This window comes from Dreissena polymorpha, chromosome 3 (assembly GCF_020536995.1).
Source record: "Dreissena polymorpha isolate Duluth1 chromosome 3, UMN_Dpol_1.0, whole genome shotgun sequence".
Classification (NCBI taxonomy): domain Eukaryota; kingdom Metazoa; phylum Mollusca; class Bivalvia; order Myida; family Dreissenidae; genus Dreissena; species Dreissena polymorpha.
This window is the reverse complement of record NC_068357.1, coordinates 62,593,869-62,616,254: the sequence shown is the minus strand read 5'-3', so window position 1 is coordinate 62,616,254 and position 22,386 is coordinate 62,593,869. Positions and strand designations below refer to the sequence as shown.

The 22,386-nt window shown below is 34.1% G+C and overlaps 1 protein-coding gene and 1 long non-coding RNA gene across 4 annotated transcripts in view; both read right to left on the bottom strand.

Annotated features, from left to right (window-relative positions):
- Positions 1 to 947: 947 nt before the first annotated feature.
- Positions 948 to 8,348, bottom strand: LOC127874441 (uncharacterized). Its single transcript, XR_008046919.1, has 3 exons — positions 8,294 to 8,348; positions 6,599 to 6,715; positions 948 to 5,464 (listed from the first exon to the last, which is right to left on the bottom strand). It is a non-coding gene; the product is annotated as an uncharacterized LOC127874441 (long non-coding RNA).
- Positions 8,349 to 9,757: 1,409 nt separating this feature from the next.
- Positions 9,758 to 22,386, bottom strand: part of LOC127874432 (uncharacterized) — a 164,726-nt gene continuing 152,097 nt past the window's right edge. The window contains exons 1-5 of one of the 3 annotated variants that reach the window (XM_052418749.1): positions 15,870 to 15,959; positions 13,430 to 13,590; positions 12,160 to 12,367; positions 10,710 to 10,948; positions 9,758 to 10,046 (exon numbers count right to left, since the gene is read on the bottom strand). In XM_052418749.1, the coding sequence (XP_052274709.1) occupies positions 9,759 to 10,046; positions 10,710 to 10,948; positions 12,160 to 12,367; positions 13,430 to 13,590; positions 15,870 to 15,936 (963 nt within the window). In that variant the 5' untranslated portion in view covers positions 15,937 to 15,959 and the 3' untranslated portion in view covers position 9,758. Of the gene's footprint in view, positions 10,047 to 10,709; positions 10,949 to 12,159; positions 12,368 to 13,429; positions 13,591 to 15,869; positions 15,960 to 22,386 lie in introns of those variants that run through there. The other 2 variants (XM_052418750.1, XM_052418748.1) reach the window with 2 other exon arrangements.

Below are 22,386 nucleotides of genomic sequence, written 5' to 3'. Positions count from 1 at the left end.
ATTTTCATGTAATGCACTAAACCTAGTTTTACACATATATACCAATACACCACTTTTATCTTAATAATATTTTTATAATTAAGTATTGAGCTATGATACTTAATTATATATGGCGGTATCATAGTTACACATTGACTGGACATTGACTTTTTAGGAGCTGGAGCGAAACCCAGATCAGTTGTTCGTTTCAGATTGAAGTTTCTTAATATTTACTCTACATGCATGAAGGAATAATAAGTTTTTAAGAGCTATACATATATTTTCGTTAACTTAACCAGAAGGTCAGAAGGGAATGGAGGGTTGAGCAGAAGAGATTATGAGCAGCAGTTTTATATTTAGTCTTTCTCTCATCACCGAAATGCGTTGTTTCCAATTGTATAGTAAACTCTATACTCTGCATTACTTGTAATTGATTATATTTTAAAAAGGGATTTTCCACAGAATCCCTTTTAAAATGGTCATTTTAAAGGAAATTTCTTTTAAAAAAACCCACATTTTTCTCACTTTTTATAAGAAATTAAAAAAAATTTACGCTGACAGTACAACCCATCTTACATTCAGACAGGAAAATTGAACTGAAACTTAAATGTTATGCTGGCGGTACAACCTCCCAAAGGTTCAAAATAAAAACTGAATATTCTTTGAAAATGTTACGCCGGCAGTACAAACTCCCTAAGGTTCATAATCACATAGACAGATAATTGTTTGAAAATGTTACGCCGGCGGTACCAAATTCCAGCAAGGTATAATCACACAGTAAAAATCACACTGAAAAAAAGGAAGATAAACCACTTTTAAATGTTCAAGTTCTTAGGTTCATAATCACAACAGATAATTCTTTGAAAATGTTACGCTGGCGGTACAAACTCTCAGAGGATCATAATCAAAATGTTACGCCGGCGGTACAAACTCCCTAAGGTACCAATAGTAAAAATCACACAAACCACTTTTAAATGTTTAAGTTCTTAATTTAATAGTAAATTATACAAGTAATGTAAGTACAGAACACACACAATGATATAACCCTTAAAATGTAACTGAAAATGTTACGCTGGCGGTACAACCTCATAAATGTTCATAATCACAACAGATAATTCTTTGAAAATGTTACGCTGGCGGTACAAACTCTCAAAAAGTACACAATGACAGATAATTGTTTAAAAATGTTACGCCGGCGGTACAAACTTCCAAAAATGCATAATCACACAGAAAAAATCACACTGAAAAAAAGGAAGATAAACCACTTTTAAATGTTTAAGTTCTTAGGTTCATAATCACAACAGATAATTCTTTGAAAATGTTACGCTGGCGGTACAAACTCTCAGAGGATCATAATAACAACAGATAATTCTTGAAAATGTTACGCCGGCGGTACAAAACTCCCTAAGGTACCAATAGTAAAAATCGCACAAACCACTTTTAAATGTTTAAGTTCTTAATTTAATAGTAAATTATACAAGTAATGTAAATACAGAACACACAAAATGATATAACCCTTAAAATTTAACTGAAAATGTTACGCTGGCGGTACAACCTCCCAAAGGTTCATAATCACAACAGATAATTCTTTGAAAATGTTACGCTGGCGGTACAAACTCTCAGAGGATCATAAACACAATGACAGATAATTGTTTAAAAATGTTACGCCGGCGGTACAAACTTCCAGAAATGCATAATCACACAGAAAAAATCACACTGAAAAAAAGGAAGGTAAACCACTTTTAAATGTATAAGTTCTTAAATTATTAGCAAATTATAAAACAAGTCATAACAAGGGCTGTTTGTAAAACATGCATGCCCCCCATATGGGCTCTCCGTTGTAGTGACAGCCATTGTGTGAATATGTTTTTTGTAACTGTGACCTTGACCTTTGACCTAGTGACCTGAAAATCAATAGGGGTCATTTGCAAGTCATGATCAATGTACTTATGAAGTTTCATGATCCTAGCCATAAGCGTTCTTGATTTATCATCCGGACACCATTTTACTATTTCGGGTCACCGTGAAATTGACCTTTGACCTAGTGGCCTGAGAATCAGTAGGGGTCATCTGCAAGTCATGATCAATCTACCTATCAAGTTTCATGTTCCTAGGAATAAGCGTTCTTCAGTTATCATCCGAAAAACATTTTACTATTTCGGGTCACCGTGAACTTGACCTTTGACCAAGTGACCTCAAAATCGAACGGGGTCATCTGCGAGTCATGATCAGTGCACCTATGAAGTTTCATGATCCTAGGCATAAGCCTTCTTGAGTTATCATCCGGAAACCATTTTACTATTTCGGGTCACCATGACCTTGACCTTTGACCTCAAAATCAATAGGGGTCATCTGCAAGTCATGATCAATGTACCTATGAAGTTTCATGATCGTAGCCATTAGCGTTCTTGAGTTATCATCCGGAAACCATTTTACTATTTCAGGTCCCCGTGACCTTGACCTTTGATATAGTGACCTGAAAATCAATAAGGGTCAACTGCGAGTCATGATCAATCTACCTATCAAGTTTCATGATCCTAGGCATAAGCGTTCTTGAGTTATCATACGGAAACCATTTTCCTATTTCGGGTCACCGTGACCTTGACCTTTGACCTAGTGACCTGAAAATCAATAGGGGTCATCTGCCAGCCATTATCAATCTACCTACGAAGTTTCAATGTTCCTAGGCATAAGCGTTCTTGAGTTATCATCCGGAAACCATTTTACTATTTCGGGTCACTGTGACCTTGACCTATGACCTAGTGACCTGCATATTAATAGGGGTCATCTGCGAGTTATGATCAATCTACATATCAAGTTTCATGATCCTAGGCCTAAGCGTTCTTGAGTTACCATACGGAAACCATTTTACTATTTCAGGTCACCGTGATCTTGACCTTTGATCTAGTGACCTCAAAATCAATGGGGGTCATCTGCGAGTCATGATCAATGTACCTATGAAGTTTCATGATCATAGGCCCAAGCGTTCTTGAGTTATCATCTGGAAACCACCTGATGGACAAACCGACCGACAGACCGACATGTGCAAAGCAATATACCCCCTCTTCTTCGAAGGGGGGCATAGTAAATACAGAACACACAAAATGTTGTGTAAATTTTCAATCAGTGAAATTTTCAAAATAAAAAACAATACCAGTATACTAATATGTACTCAATCCACCAGTCAGCAGGTCAGAAAATATATATTAAATAGTGGGAATGATTCCATATTATTTATGTCACACTTAAATTAGTTCTCAAAATATACTAGTATTAAAAAATGCTAAACATTTTTTTTTAACATGTGAAGTCATTATGAAAAATTAAATATTTAAATAAAACAATCTTTACCGCTATTACATGTATAACCATTCAAAGTTCTTTAACAGGTGCAATTGCTGCAATTTGTATTTTCATTACTAAACAATTCTGTCACAATTTTAGTATGTATTGTAAGGGCAGAACTTTATTGTTTCTCTGAAATACTCAAACATCATATAGGACATACAAAATAAAACATTGGTAATCACAAATTAACAAAATCAATTTTAATTCAGCATATTAAAATGAAGACAAGTTCATACAAAGCATTTCTAAACCGAAATCGAAAAAATGTTAGAATAATGCACATGAACACATTCACAGTTACAATGGCTTACAAAGGCTGACTGAATACGAATTGTTCACCATTAGAACTTATTTTCTGTCTAGTTTCCCAAAAGATCTCAGGTTATTTTAAGATATTAAATTGATTGCAACAGTAAGAAACGTGAAATCTCTTTAATTAACTTTTGTTTATATAGCGAAAGAAATTCAAAAATAGTTTTATTTAAAATAATCTCATAAACCATTCTAACATATAAACTGTTATATACAAGTCCCATATTCTACTGACCGAAATGACATAAGAAGAATATGACCACCACCACTGAACAAAACCAATAATGAAAAAAGCATATACCTAAGTGAAAAGACAAGTTCTCATCAAGCATTTCAAAATGGAATTCAAACATTCTTTGGATAATGCACATAAACAAAAGTGCAGTAAAGAGAATCAAATTGTTGATTAGGGAATATTCAATTCCAACATTAAACTGAAGAAAAAGATGTAGAATAATGCTTACACTTGAAATATGATCATCAGTGTGATGTAAAATTCATGTTGTTTTTTTTTACTTCAAAACAAGAGTGCCAAACTGTCACAAGATACGCCCGTTCGGAGGTTTTGGACACCATGCTTAATGCTTGAAATGCACTAAGTGACCTCGAGACCTAGTTATTGACCCGGCATGACCCATATTTGAACTTGACCTAGATATCATTTAGATGTAACATCTGACTAAATTTGGTGAAGATCAAATGAAAACTACTTCAATTAGAGAGCGGGCACCATGCTAAATGCTTGAAATTCATTATGTGTCCGATCGTGACCTCGTTTTTGACCCGGCATGACCCATATTCGAATTTGATCTACATATCATCTAGACTCAACTTCTGACCAAATTAGGTGATGATCAGATGCAAACTACTTCAATTAGAGAGCGGACACCATGCTAAATGCTTGAAATGCACTAAGTAACCTTGTGACCTAGTTTTTGACCCGGCATGACCCATATTCGAACTTGACCTAGATATCAACTAGATGCAACTACTGACCAAGTTTGGTGAAGATCGGATGAATACAATTTGAATTAGAGTCCGGACAAAGTGGCGCCGTTGAAAATGCACTAATTGACCCTATGACCTAGTTTTTGACCCGGCATGACCCATATTCGAACTTGGCCTATATATCAACTAGATGCAACTGCTGACCAAGTTTGGTGAAGATCGGATGAATACAATTTGAAATAGAGTCCGGACAAAGTGGCCCCTTTGAAAATGCACTTATTGACCCTATGACCTAGTTTTTGACCCGGCATGACCCATATTCGAACTTGGCCTAGATATCAACTAGATGCAACTGCTGACCAAGTTTGGTGAAGATCGGATGAATACAATTTGAATTAGAGTCCGGACAAAGTGATGCCTTCCGCCCGCCGCCCGCCGCCCGCCGCCAAGGGGTTTCACATAATACGTCCCGTATTTTATACGGGCGTATAAAAAGGGCAATCATTTGCATGATTTGATAAAAAAAAATGAAGCTATCAGTCTCACAATTTGATTAAAATTATCTATGCATTTTTTTATAAAACAGAAATTTCACACCATAAAATTTAAGTTAATTCCATAACTTGACAGGGAAATGTCTTAGTATGAGAAACCTGACTTCAATCATTCAGAAAAATAACATGAAGTGCCTTAATATGTACTCTGGTTGCATATATTGATAACAACATTTATTTTAAGTTCACGACATTTTTAGTCTTGAGAAAATAGGTATAGCTTCTAGATGTGGCAATAGGATGACCTTACATCTGTCCCACCTCTCTCACCCATGAGGACCTCACTCTACTAACTCCATCAGAGTACTGGACTGAACACTCTCCTGAATAAAAGACATCTTGAAATGTAAGAATTTGAATGCTGTTATACAGCCAGGCGATATGATAATCATATGGTTATTAATTATGTCTTTTAAATTATAGCATTAGTACTCATAGCAATTGATACTGCAGAGTTAAATGTACAATGTTTTGCTGGAAAACTATAGTTTGGTACTCACAATGGGATATATAAAGAAACTGCATAAATATACCATTCATGTTTTCATAGCCAGAAATAACCAATATGATTGTCAATTTGAAATATCAAACACAGTTGTTGTGTGATGTGAAATGTCTTTGCATGTTTAAATTGTCACTTACATAATTAAAGGGTGTCTGACAGACAAATCCCTGCTATAGGTTCAATGAGTGAACGGGAAAAAATTGCCAAAACAAGATGGACTACAGCAATTCATGAATATCTGTTTAAGTTGAAATGGTACAATTCACTGCTTATGAATAAATTGTACAGCAATATGGATAAGTAACATAAAATCTACACAAAATAATAACTCTCTTTAATTAATTTCAATCGCCAACCCTCACGATATGAGTGGCAGTTCTTGATGATAATCATTCTGTATTTTTATGTTTAATGAATGAGAAATGAATAAGGAGTTGCACAACAAAAAAGTGTGACAGACATTACTGCAATACCAAACGCCTGTGGTGGGGTATAATAAAGCAGTTAGTTATTAATAAAGTTATGTAATATATATATATATATATTTCACTATGATTCTAAAAGTGTACCTTTCAAGCAAGGTGTTTTTAAAACTAACAGTCACTTTACTAGTTGAAAATATGCATGCTGTCAGCTTTTGACAAACAGACAAGAACAGAAAAAAGGGTTTATATGTTGAGTTTCACAATATAAACAAGATTATCATTGCATGCAATGCAAAATTCCCCTACTGGTCAAAATACCATTACAAAATTGTCAGCAACATTGTCAGTGTTGTTTTGATATATCCTATAGTTCCCTCTGGGCATACCGGTAGGGAACTTACAACTGATAATTTATTCACAGTAATTAAAGCTTAATTTTGTACATGGTCAGTATCATATGGGATTTTGTTCATCTCACTTGAAAATTGTACATTATTCGTAAAATATTTTATTATGTTTAAAATTACCGTTAGCATATTTTCGGATCAATTTGGCCGGCAACCATTCCTCTCGTCCGTCTTCAAATCTCCAGAATGCTTCAATTTCTTTGTCCTTTGATGAATTTTCCTTGGACTTCGAGCAATCTGTTTTCAGATAGAATAAAAGACCCTGAACTGAATTGATGAACTACCAACCATGAGCCATCTGCAGACAGTGTCATCCACTTGTCCGAGTGTTGGGTAGAGAAGAGGAAATCATTAGTAATAGTATTACGGTTAACTGTCCATGTAAAGTAAATGTTACCAGTGACACTCCAACACTCAATGTTCAAAATGGGGCACACATTTAGCAAAATAATATCAAGGTTTATCTGCCATTGATATATATGTTCACTTTGTGACAATAAACAAGAATACTTGACTATGACCAAATATCTATTTCCATTTTTTATAGAAATTGTCCTCAACAATAGGGTCAATAAACAATGAAATTTACAACATGAAAATGGGCCATAATTATGAGAACAGGTTATAAAACTAAAACTTTAACCCATTCTCCCAAGTGTGTTCTTATCTTTATGAGCCCAGCTCAAGTTTTAGGGCCCATGGCTACTGGACTCTCGCTAATTCATAGCCCTAATGATTCAATTTAGGCTTATTTGCCCTTGAGAACTGAGATGCATTTTTAATTGGTAAACATGAATACCTAAGTTGAACCAAATGTCTTTGACAGTCTCTGAGAAATGGACCATAAAAAATGATCATCTTGATAGTACAACTATTCATGGTTTTATTTGGGACAGGTGACAAGTTGAGCAGACCACCGTGTCGTCATCATTTTAGCACATTTTTTAAAATTATACCCAAATTATGTATTTCAATGGGTGAATAAACAGTAAACGGTAGATAAATTGTGAAAACTGTTGTTTATGTCTAAATCTTAGGATAATTGTGGGAAAGAATACTTCTATTAGCATTAACTTGACAATTGAATAACCAGAAAAATTTAATAGAAATATATTACAGAACATGTAAAAACAAGTGCTGTTTGTAAAACACGCATGCTCTCCAAATGGGCAGTTCATTGTAGTGGCAGCCAGGCCATTGTGACCTTTAACTTTGACCTAGTGACCTTAAAATCAATACCGGTCATCTGCCAGTCATGATCAATGTACCAATGAAGTTTCATGATCAAGGCCTAAGCATTCTTGAGTTATCATCCCGAACCACTGTGACCTTGACCTAGTGACCTGAAAACAATAGGGGTCCTCTGCCAGATGGACCGACAAACCGACCAACAAACAGACCGACTGACATGTGCAAAACAATATTCCCCCTCTTCTCCGAAGGGGTGCATAAAAATATTTATTACATATAAATCAGGATAACTCACTTTTGATCAAGTGTCAATGTATGTCAACTTATATCTGATCAACTGTCACTGGTGTCTCAAACAGGGTCTTTATGAGGTTATTTGGTACTTGAAGCCTGGACATTTGTGTCTATGCCTAATAACTAAAACTGCATATTCAGGTTTAAAAACATTGAAATATTAGGCAAATTAATGGGGTTGGCATAAGAAGATGTGTGTTCACTCAAAGTGGTCTTAAACCAGTTTTTGTGAATTATTCTAAACTCTGTAAGTCAAGAAATAGTTATCATTTATAAAAAAGATCCATTCATTAAGTGTTCAAGAATATTATTAGAAATATATGCACTTACGCTCTGTCAGTTGACGCCTCAATTCTGAGTTTTCCGTTTCCAGTTTGGAACATTTTTAAAGCATTATTATTTACACGAATGTTTGCTTACAATTGGTAGACAACTTACGGGAAGGGGCTTCGGCACATTGTCAATGTCTGTGGGCACATCACATTTATCAGCTTTTGGAGAGTATCGGGAATATGGATCTTCAGTATGCAGCTGCCTTCGGCGTCTTCAATTACACATGTTAAACTTCAGACATATAATTATACGACAACATGTGTGTTCACTTATTCCAAATTATGTGCACAAAAACTCGTGTTACTTAGAGAGTGCACTATCTTAAATGACTGAATGAATAACTCTCACACGTATGAGCATCACATACATAGTAAAACTAACTGAATTGTTGCAGATATATTATTTGACAGCATGTAAAGCAGAATATTTGTTTTTCTTGTCAAATATATATTTCTTCACGCGAAACGCATACGTGAAATTTAAAATAATATCACTTAGCTTACCTTTTGTAAACGAAGATAACAACTGCTGCCGCAACTATCACAAAGACACCAATTCCAATGCCGACGTATCCAGATGTCGAAACTGATCGTGATTCAGGCGCTTGAGTGAAAGACACAGGCGCTTGAGTGGTAAAATCCGCTAATTTGGAGGTAAAATCAGAATGATGGTGATGAATAAACGATCGAATTTAGCAAAAAGTATTCTTACATTTATTAATCCGAACGAAAGCTGAACCTGGTATATCAAACTAAAGTGAAGGGTCTGCACTCAAAATAAGGGTCGGTCACGGTTATGCAAACAAAAAACGTGTTATTGTGCGCCTGAACATTATTTTTGTTTTTATTAATTTTTTGAGTTTTTTAATGATTGAATGATTGAACTTAATTCGATATAAACCTGGAATAAAACATGAGTTTTAGCTAAACTATATTTAAAGTATAATTGAATTTTACAGTAAATTAAACACAACGTAACTTTGCAGGTATTATTGATGACATACAATATAAACGTGTTTAAGATTTGGATAATAAGTAAGATGACACGAAATGTGATTTAACGTAGAGAAAAATAAATAATTTCAGGGGAATTGAAAATAAAAGAAGTAAACGTAACTTTTCATGTCGTGTTATTTTCTGACAATGTTAATCAACATGTAAGCTTAATTTGCCCAAAAATTCACAAATTTATTACACGTATTGTGTTAAGGAATATGTACACTGACGAAAATAAGAGGTTGTACTTGGTCGAATGATGCACGGTACAGATATGAATAATAATATTGTAGTAAAAATCAAATTAATTATGCGTCATGGCGTCCGGACAATCTCATGTTCGAAATTTTTGTTCATATGTATGAAGAAATAAAAGCGGATACAAGAAGACTCGTGATCAGTCATCTTTGTTCTGCAGCTGTATATCTAGAACAAAAGACATCCGTTTCCATTTTAAGGTCGATTGTCTAAAGATATTTCATGTTCAAATCCATTTTGATAATATTTCGAAGGTACATTAGACGATGATATTCGTAGTAAACTATAAAACAATAAACTAGGTCATTTGTTAATGTACCATTGCCGTTGAAAAGTTGACACGTGCCCGTGGGTTCGGGATTTGTGATGACTCCTTTCCGTAATACGTGGAAGGACCACTGGAAGTTGGTGAAGTCCGTGTTGTTTTCGTTTGTCAGGACGAACTCCTTGTCCGGCCTGTTGACGCTTGCGGGGGACAGAGTGAGCATGTTCCAGTTCTGTGAAACAGAAACATTTCCAGGTAATATGAGTCGTGTTCTGAGAAAACTGGGCATAATGCTTGTGCGTAAAGTGTCGTCCCAGATTAGCCTGTGCAGTCCACACAGGCTAATCAGGGACGACACTTTCCGCTTGAACTAGATTTTCGGTAAAAAGGGACTTCCTTTAAACGAAAAATACCATTAAAGCGGAAAGTGTCGTCCCTGATTAGCCGGGACGACACTTTACGCACAAGCATTATGCCCAGTTTTCTCAGAACACGACTCATATGATAAATCTGTAGCGTGGGTGTGCACCAACAACGGCAGCTACAATTAAATGCATAACTATTAGAAATACATTCTACGGAACTACAATTTTAATGTTTAGTTAAGTTATCGATGTCCCTTCATATTCGATACCGTATTATTTATGGAGATGTTGATTGCAAAATTACTATTTTTTAATTTATTTAAGTTTTACGCGACATCGTTGTATTTTATGATTGTGAAGGAGAATATTACATTTTAAAAATAACATAAAAAAACACCACTTAATTTTTTTCGTATTTATAAATAATAGATAAATGTTTTCATCGACCTTTTGAACAAACACATTATACAAAAATCGCCTTGGATTATGTTAAAGCTAACAGCAAAGTTGATTGATATATAAAAGCTTACCACGACATCTTGTACGTCTTGATTGAACATGACTAACAATATCGCCATCCTGCCGGAAACCAATCCTATTTGCGGTGCGCGGAAGTTGCAGTAATACTGGATCCTAAGTAAACCGGACTCTTCGGACCACGGCTTTGAGCCGCGCTCAATTTTTTTTTTTAATCGGAGTTTATTTACAGGTCCTACCGGCCTCTTCACGAGGTTTTTGAGGTCCGACCTGGAGCCGCGCTCAATCGGAACTGAAACCAATTTAAATGTTTTTATGGGTTACTTTCATAACAATCAATTTATAAACGCAATTTTATTTTAGTGTTGTTATCGAAATGACTCTAGTGTAAATGATTGCGTGTTCTGAAATTATTGTGAAGTTTTAATAGGTTTCGCATTTATTGAACACTTCTATATTTTTATTATCTTCAAATTTTTTTGTACATCTCTTATTTGAACTCTATAATATTCACATTTTGTATTCATTTGAATGCGGAAAAGTAACGGTGTGTATTCGACCTGAAAAAGTTATTTATCAATTGTAATTGCATTAAATATTTTATAAAACCAGTTAAGATTTCGCAAGAAAGTGTTTTGCTTCAAGACACAAACGATTTGATTATATGATAAATGGAATACTAATGTCTACAATGAATCTAAACTTCATACAAAAATGTGATTAAACTTCACATATAATCACGTTTACGCTGAGTTAAAGGGTATCTAATGGTACTGATATAGGCTTGCGTTTAATGTGAGGCATATAAAGACATGGCCATTTGTTTGCACTGGCATTTCCAACAAAAATAGTTAAGGTAGGTCGAAAACGTTAGTTTCGCGAGTTCGAAAAATTGTTTGCAGAGTTAATAATTAAATCAGGAAATATGCAGAACTGATTGACAAGTTATGTGTTGAACTATTTTTAATGGCCAAAACATTAAAGTTTGCGTCAATAAAACATTCTAAAAGCATGTGTGTCTGTTACAAAAATGTTTATGATCGTTACCAAATATAGGATGTGTCGACTTAGTGGAAGGAAACAACACTTGTATTTAACGCCAGAGCAGTATTTAAAGTTTAATTAAGTATAAGAGTTTGTTCAACTTGACGTAAAATTGGAAGAATGATTGGACTTAAATTCATTTAAACCTTCAGGGTCGACACTTTCCGCTTTAATGGTAGTTTCACCTTCAAGAAAGTTTTTTATAAGCCAAAGTCAAGTTTAGGCGGAAAGTGTCGTCCTGGTCCTGCAAATGTATTTACAGTACAAAAATGACATCCATTTTAATTTCAAGGCAATCGTCTATTTTTGTTAATTTCGTGTTTCAATCCGCTCTGAGACATATTCCGAAAGCACTTTTGACGATGAAAAATAATAATGAAATGGTAATAATAAAATAACGAAACTTTTGGGAGTAAACCGTTAAACAAACAAGTAGGTCTTTGGAAAATGTCCGATTACCAGTGACGAAATCAGTGACGAGCTGACATGTTCCAGTGGGTGCGGGGGTGGAAGTGCGGACGGGAGGACCATAATCGATGTCTCCTTTCCATACCACGTGGAAGGACCACTGGAAGTTGGTGAAATCCGTATTGTTTTCGTTTGTCAAGACGAACACCTTGTCCGGACGGTTAGCGCTTGCGGGCGACAAAGTAAGCATGTTCCAGTCCTGAGAAAGAGGAAAACTTCCGGGTAATATGATATATAAGTTCCGTGGGTGTGCAGCTATACAAAGCTTTGTTCACAAAGTGTTTACACTCTTCGTGACCAACATTGCAATTTAAAGTTTAACTATCGATGTCTAAGCGTTTGTGGTATCGTCTGACATACAGTGGTGTTTATTGCATATTCTTCGTGAAGAGGGATCGAAACAAAACGATGTGTTATTTCCGATGACTTTTTGATCGTGTTTTCGAATGTTTATTTAAGTGTTAGATAAACGTTTTACATGACATTGTTGTTGTTGTTCTCCAGTGATCGTGAAGGAGAACAATACCGGTAAAGCATATCATAAAAATGCATGATGTTTTAAAAAGAGCTGTGCTTAATTTTCTCTATCACACATTCAAACATTCTTTCATTTCACATCAATAAATAAATTAGTTTATCGACCGTTTAAACTAACACATTATATAAAACAGAAATATAAAAAACAATATACATGGCGTTGATGTTGATTGATTTTTTTGTTTTGTTTTTGTTGGCTGAAAACGACCGTCAGTAAATTCAGTAAGATTACAGAGTTATGAGTATTGGCGGAGTTTTTTTTCTGAACAATTCTTTGCCGCATTATATCTAATTCATATAAATCAGGAGGAACTTATTTACAATCTTACGTAGATTTTACTCTGAGAGTGTAAAATCCGAACAAAGGCTAGTATTTGTGACAACAAACTTGGAGCTGAAAATGTGGTGTTCCAATGTTTATGAATCGCCTTGTCCATCACAAAACTTGAGGGAGCAAAATATTCATTAAAACTCGGTTCAGCAACTCGATAAGTACCCGTGTATGCGGTGCAGAACGTTTTCTATTTAGCTTAGTTAAGATATTTAAACAAGTGCGATTGTTCCAGTCATTCATTCGTGCATACTGGCTTAAAATTTCTTCAACATTTTATTGGCCGTAAATAAAGCTCAATTAATGTAAAGACATGAGTAAGACAGCTACGCCAAATAAGCCTAGGATAATTTTCACGCTAAAAGAGCAATTGCTTGATATATCAATGCTTACCAAGATATCCTGTACGTCTTGATTGAAAATGACTAACAATCTCGCCGACCTGCTGTTGACCAAGCCTACTTCTGGTGCGCGGAAGTTGCAGTAATACTGGATCTTCAGTAACCCGGTCTTGTCGGACCAGGGGTCCGGACCGCGCACAAATGGAACTGAAACTGTGGTAAAGTTATGCAATAGTAATGGTATTATATATATAATCACATGGTACTGTCCTCAAATTGTGTAATATATCTGGTGAGGCAAAATAACGGCAAGGCTCGCAGAGCTGTTGTTTTATTCGCGCTGAGCCTGATATTTTACAGAATGATATGGGTCTAAATGTGCTTTTCTGTGAATCATACCTTTACTCCCGATTTATTTAAAGACAGAACTTAAAATAATCCCTTAGACGCTTAATTTTCTTTGCAGCGGGAATGAATATGTTGTATGACTTGTGTATTGTTACCTTATGAGCCATAGTGCTTAATACTTGTACAATTGGAAATGTTTGCTATTAGCGTAGCTTTTTGTTTCTTATTTTCTCGGTTAAAAATTGTTAATTTAATTGAATCTGATTCTATTATCAAAAGTGAGAAATGTATATTAATTCAGATTATTTTGACCTACTTCCAAACCTTGACAGATGCAAACACTGTTATCGTGATATACCGAATTATACCAGACATCTTTTATCAGGCAGATATTTATGTTGTTGTATGATTAATGGTTATATTTTGTATCTTTAATTACACATGTAACATACATGGACAATTGTGTTTCCCCGATCAAAGCTCATATCAAAGTACTGCCGTCTTGACCCATAATGATTGTGATGTTTTAACCATTTTAATTGTAAGGGGAACAAAATACAATCAAATTATACAAAATATGCACTGATTTGCAATCTATAAAGAAGTTTATAAGATCCTTCCGCACACGAGGCTGCATTATGTGATGAATCACAGTGCGGTGCAGCACTGTTACATATACATTTTCAGGACTCAGGAATGTTTGGGGAAAAATAAAATAAGGTTGCAATTTCCTGCCATTTACTTTTTTAATAACAGATATTCCATTTAAGTGTTGTCTTGTGCTGACAGGAGAAACCGACGTACCCGGTAAAAGAGCCTCACCTATCCGATATGTTTACTACGAACCAAACGCACATGCGCCGGGAGCGGAGATTGAACCCAGGCCCCCTAGGTGAGAAGAGCGTTTTCAAAACACTTAGCTAAGCGGACAGCCCGATTTTGCTTGTGACGGCAATGGTGATTAATAACAAGAAATATCTTTAAAAAAGATATACGGCGTTGATAGTTCAATGAACGAGATCAAGGATAGCGAATGTCTTTTTTCTGTGCAGTTCTTAGCTGCATCACACGCAGTACGGGATGTTACGCGGAGTTTTCGCGGCTTATTTTACATTATTACATATTGCTGGCCATAAACCTATAAATACAAAACAGAAAACCAAAAGAAGAATGGAAGTGAAATTAAAACATACGAGTCAACCGGCCACACGAGAAGTATCCGTATTTATAGGCGCGTTCTTCGAACAAACCTCTTTTAGTGGTTTGTCGGGCATTGCTATTTGATTCGATTATTAACAGTACCGATAATCATCGCGCTCATGCTTAATACATTGGTCAATATGGTGGAATAATTATTGTTAAATTAATCAAAAATAATATTTATCATTGTATTGTTGAAAACACATTAAGAATCTATATATTTCTGGTCTAAAGAAAATTCCAGGTCACCTAGTTCACGGATAGCGTATTTATTATATAACGAACTCCGGTGATGACCTGTATATAAACTCTGACATTCATACACTGGCCGCGAATTGACCCGATACCTCGCGGGTTGAAATGCAATGTATTAAAGTGAGGCCTCGCTTCCACTGCTTTTTATACTTTTACATGTTAACATGTTGACAAGAATATGGAAGTAAGTACTAAATATGAGAACATAGCCTTTAAATATAAACGCGTTGCGCTGGTAGTTCTCTGAAAATAAAAGGTGCACGCACAAACTGTATTGATGTCGAGAATTGAGTGTAAAACTGTTCTATCTATTAAGCCTTTTCATTAGAAATAAAATTGTTTCATGCAGTAAAACAGTGTTACAAAGACGCGGATATGTTTCCAATGTTCTGGTGGAATACTCAAATCAGCCAATGGAATAAATGAAGTGTATTCATTCGTACCTAGCCGCGGGAAATTTTATTTGAATTTTATTGGACACTTACAAAGGTCAGGAGAGGTGAAAAGCTGGCTTAATACAGCTTACGCCGAAAAAGAGACAATTACTGCGAGGATTGTAGAAATTAAGTTTGTTGCATATTAAGTTATAAATAGATTGATTGTCATCACCATTGAACCCACATACCGCATTGCTGCCCTTGAATGACTAAATTACACATTTAAAAGAGGTGCTTTATTTTAATGCTTACCTAAACAAAATGCGTTTCCAAATAAGAGCACATACATCGCCAAGTGCATATGTCCATCTTTTCTCATTTCTGAAAATAAATTAAAATAGATATAATAAAGGCAATAATATGTACATTTCTTTAAAACAAGTAATACTAACGGCGATAAAATCGATAAAAACCGTGCTAACAGCACAGGTAGCTTAAAACTGAACTGAACTTGCTTTCAACAAATCATAGTAATACAAATCAATTAAGGCTTATAAGAGAATTTTAAGATATGTGGGGACAATAACATGACGGTGGTATTCTTGGTATTTTAAACAGCTAAAACGATCGAAACGATTTATAAAAAAAATCTTTATGCGCGAAAAATCTGACATGTCTAGCAAAGTCTTCAAAGGTTAGCGGAACAGTAATAGCGTAGAACTAGTTTTCCAGCGCCAAGGATACATACTACCAAGACATTATTGGAGACGAAGAAGGGTTTAAAAGAAAGTTCGTTGCAATAAAAATCCTTTTTACTGGGTAGATAGCAGGACAACTTACGCCCATTACATACAAGCGAAGTAGCTCTTGCTAATTACTTCATGCCATACTTTGCAGATAAGATTATTAAAATAAGTACTGACCTGGAAAATTTACCTCTCTTGAAACCAAAACCTCCTCTTAATGATGAAATAAAACAACAAATATATCGATTCCATGCTCACCACAAATACTTTTTAACTGCACTGATATTTATCCGGGAAAATACAATGTGACACATATTTAAAAAAAAGATACTGTTTGTCTCAATCCAATATTCGTTTGAGCATGTTTATTTCGGTGTTCAATTGCCCCTTTATTACGCACAAACCGATTATCTCAATTTCATCAGATATGGTAAAGGCAATTACTAAGTAACTCCAGGATGTCATAAATCACAGTTCACAGGGGAATGTCTGATCATTAAACACAACTGATATAACGGGAATGCACGAAAAAAAAATTACATACCACCACAAAGGTGGTAAACGCCATTTACAAAACAGGAAAACGATATAGATTTATGATATAAACAACTTGATATTTATCAATCACAATAAATAGTAAAGATGGTTCTTGTTACACTTATTGGCAGTTAAATCTGCGTTATTTGTATGTTTTTCTTTCAGTCTAATGTTCAAATTTATCAATACTGTAAACAAATTATTCAATTTAAAAGAAAATGAAAAAAAAAAATAAATATTATCATGTACTTGCTTTATTTAAGGCTTCGGAGTATGGTTGATTCAAAGCAAAGCTTACATTTTCGACAGCCCCTTTAACATTATTAAAAATGCACTGGCATACCCATTACATTGAAAATAATAATTATATAATAATGCATATTATGATAATTATAATTTAACCTATTGAAATCGCTGTTTCAAACATTATACGGCTTATTTATAATGATAACTTTGCTTCCTGACATTGTCAGTGATGAGTCCTCAGACCAGCTTTACTGAGACACTTATGAAAAACTCGTATTTTTATAAAGATGCAATTAGATGTATTTATATAAATTATTGTTACTAAATATGATAGTTTTGTTGTTATCATTATTTAGTTGTTATACTGTTTATTGTCGCATTTAATGTCGATTTAGTGAATAAATAGATGTCTGTATGCATATGTTTTACGTTCCTGTAACTACATCTTGTGCAAGTTAGAGCGCATGCGCGGAAAATCCTGAATGTAAACAATAACAATTAACATGTCTATATTGGAAGAAATTGTCATATGCAATAACTAACAAACACTACTGTGCATTTAATGGTCTACATAATCTGTAAATAAGTATTTTAAAATGTCCATATAAACCACTTTCGGGCTAATAAGCTGGCCAAAAATTTATTATGGTGCAGAAAGTCAGTATAGACGTTTGCCCTGTAAGTTACACTCTGACCGTGAATGAAGCCACGTGGTTCTTACGCGCAACAAATCGTATCATATATGTAAACATTTGCATAATGTTACTTTCAAATGCTGTAATGCAAAGTTAAGTTATAGAGAGGATAAGACCTCTGTTTACATTCGGACCAAATATCTCAACGTTTTACCAAAACCTTTTAGGACGCAAAGTGTTACTGTGAGTGAAACTACGTCTCATATCAATGTTTGTTAATATTTGTTTAACATTTGTCCGATTTTGTAAATGTATGTAGAATATAAAGAAGTGAAACTTCAGCCGCTGGAGCACTATTACATTTTTATTATATACAATTTGTTGGTCCTTTATTTAAGGCAAGTGACCAATTACCAAAACAGTACGAAATAGCACAATACGAATCACATACACAGAAGATGTAGATTTAACAATTCATCGAAACCATACATATTTATATTTATCAAAGCTTAAGAACTATGACAACTAATTAGGAAAGACAACTTAAGAAAAGTTCCTTACTAAGAAGCAGGGCATTCCAACTACAAATCAATAACACAGATATTTTAAGTGTTCCGAATCACTTACAAGTACTTATTTTACATCATAAATATTTTACAATGACATTTATTAAAACTTCTTTCACAACAGTCAACTCGCTTGATATTAAAGATGCACTGTTCAAAATAAATAAGTTCACCAAGGCATGTTTACTACTACACCAATACAAGCAGTCGAAGAATAATAATTAGTTTAGTGAATAAATATGTCAAGTATGGACATATATAGGTCTTCAAACAGCAAAAACCAAACAGTTTGTAAAAGAAAGCGCAGCGTTGCGTGAAACATAAGATAATTAGAAACACAAGCAAGACCGCCTAGATGGATCTAGAGAGTAAATAAGAATTGGGAAATGTGATGATTAAAAGTTACACGTCAATTAGAGAAACTCTGATTAATATATAAGTCAGTTATTAACAAAATTGAGCCTCTAGGATAAAACTGGCTTTAACAAGGAATGAGAGAAGCTTAACGAATCGATTGAGTCGATAGAAAAACCAATTATGTGAAGAATTTAGAAAAAGCAAATATTAGCACAATCAATCCGAAAACATGAAAAGAACATGAAATAACTTCAGAATGTGACAGAATTATGCAGCAAAGAGCAACAATATGAAAATTCGTGATATTTCATGATTCAGCAACGAAGGTAGTACAATTCGTGAAAAACATGGTGCAAGTCGGAGGCTTTCGGATACCGATACAGCTCTTCATCTTCCCAATATACACAACAATAACTCAGAAATTAAAAGTACGCTTCGTATCTTCGGGCAGTGAGAGATGAAGTTATGAGTCAGAGACGAAAAATGAAAAATAATGGGGTTTGTTTTATAAATGGAGACTGAACGCTACCCAATCTTTACATCTTGATATTTATTTGAAATAGAGGAGTCACATGGTTCTGGTCATTAAATTGCGCCATTTGTTTTACAAAGACAGGTTCAGGAAGATCCAGTGTGTGCTATAAAAAACAAGAGTTAATACCATGCCCATAAAATACGCTGGATCTTGAATATATACATAGCATTAAACACATATTTAGCTAATAAATAAGTAACTATAGATAAATAAATATGTTTGCTTCTATGTAGATAAATATAAACGTCATTTTTGAGTCACCGCTGTGTACATCCATTACGAAAAAATCTAATGTACTAAATAATATGTTCGTAAAGATATAAAAACGGAACTCTTTTCTTTTTTTAAAGCTATAGAGCCGGCAGTGATAATTATTCAACCTTTGTAACATTACTTACGGTCTTGCTTTCGTACTTTTTTGCTCATGTATTCATGTCAAACATGAATTGAGTTGAAATAAAAGGTTGTTTGACTTTGACTTGACTTGCAAATTAACAAGTTATATTGTAAACAAGGCGATCCATTAAATACAATCATTGATGGATGACATCCTATCGCGATTCAAGCGATGTTATGTCGTTTATGTTTAAAAACTATCAAAACAAAACATTATGGAGACACCTACTTTGGTTTTGATGTAAAGATAATTCATGCAATTAGCACATATGGTACATCCTTTTCACAGTCAAAAATCTGATATAAAACAGTGTTATATAAAAATAAAAAAGTACTTGCTAGACTTGCAATTTCTTCGTTTTTTCATCGCACTATAATAAATACAATATGTTTACGTTTTAAACATAATATTTGTGATTAAAAGTTAAATTAAATTAATTTCATGTTATCAAACATCAAATAATACAAATGAATGGCTTAAACAACAGACAACGGACGTTGATTACATGTATTTACAATTGGTTAGGCTTTTTTGCAATAAAAGGTGGCAATTTCAACCCAAGCTACCAGAGGTCAAACCCGCTATCTGGGCGGAGAAGAACGCGATGCAAGGAAAGCGCCACGTCAGTCTGGGTAGGTGGGCTTGCAGCGCTCGGCTATCTTTTATAAGGGTAGTTTCATTAATTATAGTTGATACGATGTTTGATTTTGAAAGCATTCTAATGTGTAAGCTTGGTTTGTATCCCAATCGAAGTATTTCTGTTTGTTTGACATTGTAATTAATTCAAAATCAAAAAAGAATTTTTTCTTTAAACATTAATCAACATAAATGTTGTGTATAACATTAAAAAAGGAATGTGTTATAAACAGAAAATCATCAATTCAAATATCAAGGCTGCAAGCGTAAGTCGTCGCTATAGTTTAAAACGACTTGCCGAAGGTCACTTCAATACTCGTGAGTTCAAAGTTCAAAGTTTATTAGCAACCGGCAATAAAAACATGCCTTTAGCCATTTACAAAATAAGTATTGCAAAGACAATAAGAACGGTTAAGTAATATCATCACACACACAAAATATACATATAAATATTCAAGCATAATATACATGCATATATAAAATATAATTATGTGACGGAACATTGATATACTTTGGATTTAGGAACAGATAGTTCTGTAAGGGTATAATTTTTATATAACATAGCTTCTTTTAGGTATTTACAAATTCCTAATATAATATTTATTTTTTTCGATGACATAGTAGTTTGGAATAAATGTACGGTAGGCCTAGAGATATGTCCAATAAATTTCAATCTTAATTGTCTATAATTGTCACAACAAATTAGATAGTAATACATCAATTTTCTAACACAATTTACATAGTTCATTGAACTCCAGCCTGTACATGAACAGTAAATATTTTACACCATGAAAAAAAGCGTCAATGAAAGAATCTTCTTTAACATTATCCAGTATGTAAATATATGAACAATTAACACATTTAATTTAATTTTATCAATTATTGTTTTATATACGTTATATATATATATATATATATGTATATATAATATATTGTATTATATTATGTATACATCAGCAGTAATTAACTATTAGTGAATTTTATTTAACAAATCTTTTATCAGTCAAATTCATACTTGCGTTAGCACATAATTTTTGGCAAATATAAGCAATTTATAGCCCCCAAAAATCATCATAACAAGCAAAAAATATAGCCTGCAATAAATAAAACAATACTGTAAATATAATGATAATAATTTTTAATATTATGTACGCTTAAGACAAGTACTAACTACTCTGCTACACGCCTTTAATAGTGTAGGCAACAGAAGTTGATCTTTGACCTTCATACATCGATTAGATTGATTTAGTTTTAAATCCAATTAACAGTCAAAATCGACGAATAGTTCGTACACTATTTCGAAAAATAAAGTTAACACATACACAATCAATGTTCCTTATAGCAATTGCCAAATTTTCAACGCCAAATGTCCTCTGGTAACATAGATTTAACAATATACAAAATTATTGTGTGTGTGTGTGGGGGACACAAATAGTGGAGTAAATTTAAATAATCTACAAAGTTTACCATCACAAATTACAACTGTAACATCTTTGAAAAGACACAAACGTAATCAACCTCTCATACCCCAAGAAATGCAATACACTAAATGGTCTAAACGAAAAAATATCTTGCCTTACATTGAACTGTCCTTCTGTTGTCAGAAACAAAGATGTTTTGATTGGTTAATATCTGAGAGAAGAAAAAATCGACTTTGCCGTATTCACAGAAACCTGGTTCTCAGATGAAAAGCAACACCAAATAGATACCTCAGACTTAAATCAAAATGGTTATACAATGAGTACTGTAAATCGTTCAAATAGAACAGGCGGCGGAGTGGCTTTAACTTGTCGGACTGGGGTTACTGTACGAAAAGTGTCAAGTAGTAATACCCGGACATTTGAACATGGTATATGGCAACTGATTCTCAAAAACATTACAATTAATGTAATTGGCGTTTACAGATCACAATTATTAGGGACTGAACATCAATTTTTAACAGAATTTTTCGAATTCATGGAGGACATTGTTCCCAACTACTCAAATCTTAATATTCTTGGAGATTTCAACTTGCATGTTAACAAAACTAACAGTGTTGTGACTGAATTTAAGAATTCTCTTGTAGCAATGGGTTTGGAACAACATGTTAATTTCAGCACACACACAGAGGGAAATACACTCGACCTAGTAATCTCTGAGGCTACAAATGGTATTGAAATCAATTCGTGTGAACC